This window comes from Culex pipiens, chromosome 1 (assembly GCF_016801865.2).
Source record: "Culex pipiens pallens isolate TS chromosome 1, TS_CPP_V2, whole genome shotgun sequence".
Classification (NCBI taxonomy): domain Eukaryota; kingdom Metazoa; phylum Arthropoda; class Insecta; order Diptera; family Culicidae; genus Culex; species Culex pipiens.
The window spans coordinates 68,033,165-68,043,433 of NC_068937.1; the positions used below are offsets into that span (position 1 = coordinate 68,033,165).

The 10,269-nt window shown below is 37.2% G+C and overlaps 1 protein-coding gene across 4 annotated transcripts in view; it reads right to left on the reverse strand.

The window, feature by feature from the left end:
* Positions 1–10,269, reverse strand: part of LOC120429513 (protein-L-histidine N-pros-methyltransferase) — a 76,557-nt gene that overhangs the window by 39,975 nt on the left and 26,313 nt on the right. For 2 of the 4 annotated variants that reach the window (XM_052706624.1, XM_052706622.1), the window contains exon 2: positions 5,514–5,606. The exons of 1 other annotated variant lie outside the window; for it this stretch is intronic. In XM_052706624.1, the coding sequence (XP_052562584.1) occupies positions 5,514–5,603 (90 nt within the window). In that variant the 5' untranslated portion in view covers positions 5,604–5,606. Of the gene's footprint in view, positions 1–4,694; positions 4,788–5,513; positions 5,607–10,269 lie in introns of all 4 variants that reach the window. One more of the 4 variants, XM_052706621.1, reaches the window with a different exon arrangement.

The following is a 10,269-nucleotide window of genomic DNA, read 5'->3' on the forward strand; positions in this document are numbered from 1 at the left end:
ATTTTCTAGGTCACGGATATCGAAAAGGAACTACCTTAGCTACCTTTCCACTAAAAAACATTTTAGGTACATTCAATTTCAATAATAATTGCCTTCCGCCATGGCGTACGGTATTTACAATTTATCGAGCAGAGATTCCTAACATTCTAATAACGACACAAATTCAGTAACGCTCAAAACATAGGTTTGAAGTCATTCAAAGATAGAACAAAACATGAACAACGTTGGATTAAAATACTCTCGTTATCATCTCTAAAATTCTAAACACCACAAGTCTGTAAGCCTGCAGATTAAATGTTTTTGCTGGTATTTTGGCAACTCTGACTTCAACCTGTCAGATGTCAGATGCCAGACGTTAAATCTGCCACCAGGGTTCCTACACATACACACATAAGCCAAATGACACCTCTCGCGGCGAGAGTGTCACTTTTTCCGTCAAGGAACGCACTCACCCGATTGAAATCTCCTCCAGGGCCGCAGGCCATTCCCGCTCTCCTCCGCACCAGGGTCACGTCAACATTCCTTCTTGATTCCCTCCTCTGCCAATTCGTGGTCATCGTCCAGCCAAAGACAACCACTATCACCTCAACCAGTATAAACACACACAAAAAACACTCAAAGAAGTCATTCTCCCGGCAAATGTCCCGTCCGAGGTCCCCTCTCACTCTCTCTGCCTTCTGAGCACCAAAAAATTTGCACAATGGCAACAAAATAAAACACAGCCAACACTAAAATGGCCCAAAAACACCCCATTTCACGCAATACTCGACACTATTTCGAAATAACACTCCTTGGCGCGTCGACAAACACGTATTGAACCCGAAACGCCGGTCAGGTTTTACACCGAAAATCGAAGGATTTCCTTTCCGATCGCGGAACAACGCGTCTGATCCGTTTAAGCTGACTTTTCTCTCCAATTGAAAGGGCACATAAATATAAGCAAAAAAAAGCAGTCAAGAATCAATTGAATATTTCTGACTGCAAAACCAATATTGTTTATATTTTTAGTTATGACACTACATACTTAAATAAGAGAGGATCAACAGGTTATCGTTCAATGATCATAGTGAAATAACACAATTAAAGCATTCCATCACAATAAAAATGCTTCAAAACATAATGGCATCTGATAAATCTCTTTCAAAAAATGGCAACGCAGTGCATGCAACTCTAAAAACAATTGAAAATATACGAAGTTTTATGAATTAACCTGAATTATAGCAATAACAACAATAAACAATGAAAAAATATATTTTTTGTTGAATTTTAGATAACTCAGACTCCGGGCTATCAGAAATATTCGGCTCTGACTCTGACTCCAGCTCATAAAAATTTAGCCGACTCCAGCTGTTCGAGTTTTGACGACTCCGACTCCCCAATAAGACCCGACTCCACTGACTCCGGCCACAGCCTTGCTTATTTTTGCGGAAAGAATCGAACAAGGGGAAATCCCTTAAGATTTTACAAAATTTTAAATTTTTCTTGTCACCCTAATATGTGTATTGTCCGTTTCTCTCCAAGGTATGCACTCTGCGTAGCATTTCGAAATGTGCCGTTGACATTAGGTATATTCCCGTACTGCAGAATTCTGCAGTTCTGCACAAAAACGGCAGCAGAGCGTTCCCGTACTTTTCTGCTACAAAAGTAACTTTTCTCTCAGGTAGAACTTCTGCAGTGAGAGAGGTAGAAGTTGCAGCAAAACCGTTCCCGTACTTTTCTGCAAGCTCTCTCTTCTCTTTCTTGTTGAAAAGTTACTGCAATTTGGTGTGATGGATGTTGAGTACACGCTTACGTAAAATTTGCAAGTTGGGTGAAATCATCAATTTAATTATTAGTTGCAATAAACTTTATGTTTTATTATTACTAAATTAAAGTAGTCTTTTTGAAGGGAAGTTTGTATATTTTGAATTAATGGATTTTTGGGGTAGTTTTTCTAATGTCTGTTTTTAATGAGAACGGTTTCAGGCTTAGTTCTTTATGATATAGCGATTTTTTAGTGTTAATATTTTAACCTGACAAAAAAAAGATAGCTAAAGTCAGTATTACAGCACGGCTAATACCTCAACAAAAAAAATATTATAATAACAGATTGTTTCAAAAATCTTTTAAAAGACACATTTCTTTTGTGTTTAATAATTTCAAATAAATATTTGTTTAGAAATAATTTTTGATCTTCAATTGATTGTGAAAAGACTAAATATGTTTGTTTAAATAATAGGTAAATTTAATTGGCAAATAATTCATTGTACCTTTAACGGTGCTACCAATTTGTATTCTTATATGAACCAAAAAAAATTGATGTAGTTTTGTCGAATTCTTCTATTTTAAGAAATTTAAATTCTAAAATTCGGAAATTTTTAAATGCCGCCATCTTGAATCATAAAAAGTACAATTTTTTATTGGAGTCATATTTTAGGTTAGAAGCTCAGATTAGAGGGTTTAGAGGTTGGAAATTTTGACAAGTTCTTCGGAAAATAGAGTACTAACTGTTTCTATTTTTTTTAATATCTGAATTTTAAAATTTTTGATTCACAGAATTTTAAAACATTACTTATTTTTGAAATTTTTTAGCAACCTTTTTTTTTTTTTAATTGTAGCTTTTGAATTTTTGGTGTTCTGGACTCTGAAATATTCAAACTTTTGATTTTTTTATTCAGAATTTCAAAATATAAGAATTTTTAAGTTTAGGAACTTTTAAGTTTAATTTGAATTTTTAAAATTATGATTTTTTTTATATTTTGAACATTTTGATATATTTATTTTTTAATTATTTGTATTTTTCAAGCTTTGAACGAGGCTTTGAATTTGTGTTTTATTTTTTTTCTGATATAAATATTTGCATTTTTAAATTTCTCAAAAATCAGATTTTTTTTTATGTTTCTCAATTTGAAAATATAAGTTTTTTGTAAATATTTTTAATCATGAATTTCTAAATGTCTAGATTTCTAATTTTATGATTTTGTGATTCACTTATTTTTTAAAATTTGTCAATTTCGCTGCATCACCGTTGTTCTTCTATGTGACATCCATTTATAATTTATTTATGGTTTCCTGAATAATCTTTTAAACATTTTGCTATTAAAACGTGTATTTATGGTACGAGTTTGTCATTTTTTAATTATTTTTGTAAAACATACCTGCAACCCTCACTATTTTTTTACCTAATGTAAAAGTTTTGAATAATTTTTAATGTATAATTTCTACCTAAGCATAATTTATTTCTAGTTACCTAATAAATGGTACATGCTTTTAAATAAAATATTAAGTTGAATAAAAAAATAATGCCCCCGTTCTAGAGGCAAACTCAGGGCTGAGCTGTAGGTTAGTCGAGGTTAGTCGTCGACTAACAAGTTCTTTAACAAAAATGTCGCCCTCCTTAAACCATTTGGCGCCCTCAGCAGGGCCCAAGAGAAACTTTGCATTTTGCAAATTTGCTAAGTTGCCAAGTTGCGCCGCGAAACGCTGCCGCGTTTGTTTTGAATCAACTAGCAGTGCTCTTCAACGTGTTCCGTTTTGATGATTCTTTCCTTTTTCTAGATGCTGCTGCGTTGCTGTTCGCTCTGTTCACACTGTTCGTTTTATGCATCGCTAGCATACAATGACCGGTGTTATGGTATATCAGGGTCTGATCTATGTTTGAAATATACATTTTTGTTTGCTGCGATGATTTAATTTATTGCGGCTGGAGTGGCTATTTTTGCCAAATCATTAATAAAATTGCCTTTAGTACCCACTGAGAATTTTGGCTCGAGCCTCGACTCGATTCAGGCTCGATCTCGAGCCAGATCGACTCGAGGCTCGAGCCAAAATTCTCAGTGGGTAGGGGTGCAATCGGGTCAAAATGATTTTTTTTTTATGGAATTTGCAATTCCCCCTAGGGGTTAATCACTTCGAGTATACTGCATACGCGTATCATACGCACATAATATTCTCATTGTCTGCATACCGTATTGACGATATAGACCCCATATTCGTCGTATTTGAGGTCATATCTACCCAAATATCAGCGTGAATATCACACGCGCATAATACTCGCGCAGTATTCCTTGGCTGCATACCGTATCGACTCCAATATTGGCTTTAAATTGGTGCAATATCAGAAGTGAATTGCCCTTTGAATTCCCCAGTCTTTTCAATGAAACTTAATTATGTTTAAAGGGTAGAGTAGAATACATCTAAAAAACGTTGGCTGAAAATGTCACATTCCAAGAACAAAACCCGCGATTTTGGCAGCTTTATATATGTGGGGTACGGTTTTCACCAAAAATGATTTTTCAAAAAATCAACCTTTTAATATGTTCTTTGAAATGGGTCGATTCCTTTGAAAGAGTAACACAGCTGAGTTACTTGTTTTGATCATTGCTTCGTATTAGAGCATTATTTTAGTTTCAATTTTTAAACGATTCATCAAATTCCATCATATTTTTTGGAAAATGTTGGTTAACTATCTAAGATCAATCCTTCGCTTTTTCGCTATCATTTAAATTGTTTTTGTTCGTTAGAAGTAATTAGATTAGATTAGATAGATTAGATTAGATTTGTTCGTAAGAAGTAATGAGAAGTGAATCGTTTTTTGACCCATAGTCAGACAAACTGACGGTACAGTAATGTTAACTTGATAAAGTTTTCAATGTAATTTTGAGATAGAATAATGTTGATTTTAAATGAAATATGTTAGTATGAAAATTGATTACCTTTCCGAATAGGGGATTCATACTCGTACTGTTGCTGTATAACTGTTGCAGTTTGCCGATAATCGAACAACATCTTATGATTAGTGCAGGGACCTAATGGAAAGGGCAAATGTATAAAATTTATGTGTCTTTCTGAAACTCACTTTTTCATTTGCTAACGTAGCTGTTATTTTTTGTGTTATCAAAAAACGAACAGCATATTCCACCCCCCCCCCCCCCCCCCGCTCATCACTTGGCGCCCCTTATACAAATATAGGCGCCCTACGAGGAGAAGCGCCCTAAACCCGCCAACAGCGACTAACTAGTTCAAAATCGTACAGCTCAGCCCTGGGCAAACTCCTTTCAATTACTGTTTTTCTCAATCCCCTCGTCAATCCCTCTATTTTAATTTTTTGAAATAATTAAATAACTTTCATACCCAATTTGAGTAAATCCATTCAACTGTGTACAATATTGCAGAAAAAGTACTGGAACGCGCTACCCAGGCAAAATAGTTGCTGCTTCTCTCCTTGCAGAACTTCTGCAAAAGAGAGAGATGAAGAGAGCGAGTTGAAAAGTACGGGAACGTGCTGCAAAAAAGTGACTTATGCGGGCTGCAGAATTCTGCAGAAAAAAAGTGACTTATGCGGGCTGCAGAATTCTGCAGAAGCTGCAGAAATTCTGCAATTCTGCAAGTACGGGAATAGACCTATTGTTGTCAATGATTTTCAATACTTTTAGTGCAATACAAAAAATTCCGGCATTTGCCGAAAGTACGGTTCGTAATTTCAGGTTGATTGGCAGCGACTTTTTTTTTGGCCTCATGATTTTCGAACTTACCTCCGACATATCACAATTTTCCAGAATTGTATCATTTCTGCATTTATCTATAAGCAGGCGAGCAAAGAATCCTTTTGGTTGATAATTCATTACCTTTAAATAGTAAAATATATTAAAAAATAAAATTGATTTTATTCAAACAAATAAAAATACTACAACACTAAAATAAATCTACTTTTAGCGGAAAAGATATAAAATCAAAGAAATAATAATTTCAAAAATAAGGCCGTTGCAAATATTTTTCAAAGTTTATTGGAAACTCTTGATTGCAAAACAACTGGATATATACCCAAGTAACCGCGGGACTCTAAAACTTAACATTAAATCCACTCTATATCAAAATATAAAGTAAGCTATTTACAGTCACATAACTCTATATTCCCTTGTAAAGTGAGTTTAAAGCCAAAAGTGGCGACTGCAACAGTGGATATAGAGTTTACGTGCATTGGAAAAGCACCTTAAAAATATCAAAAGAAGAAAAAGCTTTTTGCAACGCGCCATCTGTTGCATATCTGATTGGTGAACTTTTTCAAATTCAGATGGCGCGCTACCACCAAAGCTTATGTGTTTTTTTTGTGATTTCTTCCAATTTGCTGCTCCGGGTCCGGGTCGGTCGGTGATGATGTTGTGATGAACTCCAAGATTATAATGCCGTGCACTAACCAACTGCTCTGTAAAGTAAAACGCTTTTCAACGAAGAAAATTGTCGATGTTGTCTTCTCCAGAGATCGTTCCAAAAGTGCACCTGAGTAATCAATTTAGAAACTCCTTTCTCTGATCGCTATTTATTTATTATTTTAAACATTTTCAATACACAATCACTTTTAACTTGATCACAAATCACCGAAACGAAACGAAACTATTGGCACTACGCCCCCCGGGGCATGGCCTTCCTCTAACGTGGGATTACTGCTCCAGCGCCTCTGACGAGACAGGAGAAACCGGGACCGACGTTTTACTTCACCATCCGATAGAAGCTCAGTGGATAAGGCGGGAATCGAACCCGCGTCTCATAGCATCATCGGGATCGGCAGCCGAAGCTGCTACCCCTGCGCCACGAGACCCACACAAATCACCATTTATTGGATTTTAAGCAGCAGCCGGTTTTTTCTTGCCTGAGATGGTTCTCGTCCCGTCACACGTAGACTAGTCTTGTAGTCTTGTACTTTCACCTAGGATAAGTCGATGGGAAAGCCCGGAATTCTGGGAGTATGCTGAAAATTTTCAATAATGTTTTAGTAACAAATAATTTCCACTGCAGTTTATCACCAGCTTACCCATCATTATCACAGTTTAGGCGAAAAATTCAACACCAAAATCAACACTTTGAATATTTCAATGTCGCTTTTGTTTACAATTTAATGAAGCACTCGAACAGTTGATATAAAGTTATTTTAGAGTTACATGAATTGTCAAAGTTTTGAAACTTAAACCAAAGCTTATATAGAGTTAGAACTCTAAAGTAACATTATAATTTGCATTTTAAGGGGCTCAAAACATGGAAATAATGATTTAGTGTTGATTTACAGTTCCGATTTAGTGCTTGTGGTTACTTGGGTATTGCATTTTTTTTTAACTTTTTTCATTCAAATGTGGAAACCGAGGCCTGTAATTTTTTACTTTTTTTATTTTTTGAGAATTTTAGAATGTTAGAATTTGAGTGTACCGAAAGTCTAGATTTTCAATAAAATTTATTTCAATTTTAAAGAATATATAATATGTTGTGTAAACAACGAAATTTTTGTTTAAGCAAAAATATTATGTTCGTCAATTATATAACCTAAGGAGGTATTATACTATGACAACATACAAACTCACACTGTTTGACAGTTTGCCTGATTTGTTTGTTTTTTTTATAGTCCAATATCTCCTTATGATTTCTTCATTGAAAGATCGACAAAATTACTTTTTTTGTTCATATAAGAATACAAATTGGTAGCAGGTATAATTAATTATTTTCCAATAAAATTTACCTATTATTTTAACACACATATTAAGTCGGTTCAAAAACAATTGAAGATTAAAAATAATCCCTCAAAAATATTTATTTGATATATATTTATTATAAAAAAAAGGTGCAGGTGGTTATGTTCTACATGACCAATATGACAAAGAACTTTGTACAAAACTCTAAAAATCATGCTATTTTTATTTATATTTTTTAATTCTTTGCCTATTTATTTAATCCTGAATAATTAATTCTAATAAAATGTATTCAATCAATGGCCTCTCTATGGATATAAATTGCCAAAACATCCCCCACCCCCTTCCCAGAAAAAAACGGCAGCGATAGAGCTGCATCCGGAAATCATGGACTTTACAACCACTATCGAAATGGCAATTTTTATGTCCAGTCCCAAAAACCATGTTGCCAAAATCGTATGGTTCGATAAATGTCCCCCCGGTAGAACCTTCCCTCAGGGCCATGGCCACTCCGGGTGTGGCCAATCCTGTCAAAATGGCCATTTTCATTACCAGTATCAAAAACCATGAATTTTGATACCCATATTGCCCCAAGTCGTATGGTTCAATAAATGTCCCCCCGGCAGAACCTTCCCTCAGGGCCATGGCCACTCCGGGTGTGGCCAATCCTGCCAAAATGGCCATTTTCATCAAAAACCATGAATTTTGATACCCATATTGCCCCAAGTCGTATGGTTCAATAAATGTCCCCCCGGCAGAACCTTCCCTCAGGGCCATGGCCACTCCGGGTGTGGCCAATCCTGCCAAAATGGCCATTTTCATCAAAAACCATGAATTTTGATACCCATATTGCCCCAAGTCGCATGGTTCGATAAATGTCCCCCCGGTAGAACCTTCCCTCAGGGCCATGGCCACTCCGGGTGTGGCCAATCCTGCCAAAATGGCCATTTTCATCACCAGTATCAAAAACCATGAATTTTGATACCCATATTGCCCCAAGTCGTATGGTTCGATAAATGTCCCCCCGGCAGAACCTTCCCTCAGGGCCATGGCCACTCCGGGTGTGGCCAATCCTGTCAAAATGGCCATTTTCATCACCAGTATCAAAAACCATGAATTTTGATACCCATATTGCCCCAAGTCGTATGGTTCGATAAATGTCCCCCCGGTAAAACCTTCCCTCAGGGCCATGGCCACTCCGGGTGTGGCCAATCCTGTCAAAATGGCCATTTTCATCACCAGTATCAAAAACCATGAATTTTGATACCCATATTGCCCCAAGTCGTATGGTTCGATAAATGTCCCCCCGGCAGAACCTTCCCTCAGGGCCATGGCCACTCCGGGTGTGGCCAACATCCTACCAGTTTGGTCCCAACCCCATTGCCTTGAATCACTCTGGTTTCCGAGTGACCGTTCTAACAATGTTCTTTAGAACAGAATTCCTCCCAAGGTGGTGCACAACCTGTGTCTTTCAATGTGTGTATGTGTGTGTGAGCAATAAAATTACCACCGTCGATCCGTCTCTGACGGATTTTCGGTCAAAACTAACTGTTCAGAGGCTATCTGTTAGCTTATATAGCTCGCATGAAATGTGGCAACATGGTGCAAATTTCGCCTCGTCTCCTGCTTTCTTGGAACTGTCACGCGAGAATGTTGCACCATTGTTGCCACATTTCATGCGAGCTATATAAGCTAACAGATAGCCTCTGAACAGTTAGTTTTGACCGAAAATCCGTCAGAGACGGATCGGCGGTGGTAATTTTATTGCTCACACACACACATACACACATTGAAAGACACAGTTTGTGCACCAACTTGGGAGGAATTCTGTTCTAAAGAACATTGTTAGAATGGTCACTCGGAAACCAGAGTGATTCAAGGCAATGGGGTTGGGACCAAACTGGTAGGATGTTGGCCACACCCGGAGTGGCCATGGCCCTGAGGGAAGGTTCTACCGGGGGGACATTTATCGAACCATACGACTTGGGGCAATATGGGTATCAAAATTCATGGTTTTTGATACTGGTAATGAAAATGGTTATTTTGACAGGATTGGCCACACCCGGAGTGGCCATGGCCCTGAGGGAAGGTTCTACCGGGGGGACATTTATCGAACCATACGACTTGGGGCAATATGGGTATCAAAATTCATGGTTTTTGATACTGGTAATGAAAATGGTTATTTTGACAGGATTGGCCACACCCGGAGTGGCCATGGCCCTGAGGGAAGGTTTTACCGGGGGGACATTTATCGAACCATACGACTTGGGGCAATATAGGTATCAAAATTCATGGTTTTTGATACTGGTAATGAAAATGGCCATTTTGACAGGATTGGCCACACCCGGAGTGGCCATTGCACAGTGTTCGGAATGGCAAAATTAAGTGGAATAAATTGATAACTATTTTATTTGACGTCCTAGCCAAATGGTGTCTTCGGAAGAGTTGTTGTACTTGATAAGGGCTATCTTTTGAAGTTATTGACATACAGGGTGACGACCTTCCAGGGTGTCAACCATAATTAACTTTGTTGGATGACGTTGTAGGGCTTTGGTGTCTTGGGCAAAGTTGTAGAGGAGAAAAATTCATGAAGGTTGGTCGAAGGCGCCAAATTTGGAGCTCTTAATCTACTCGAGATATACGCCAGTTTTGCAAAAATGGTCCAAAAAGCACTTTTTTGTGATAACTTAAAATGTTAGCGTTTTAGCGGCCTACTATGTTCTGAAGAGTTGTTTATGACATAAAATTACATATCTTTGCCGAAAACAGCAAAATGTTTTGAGCCTTTATTAAGGAGTTAGGGGAAATAAACCCATTCTAATCACACTAAGCC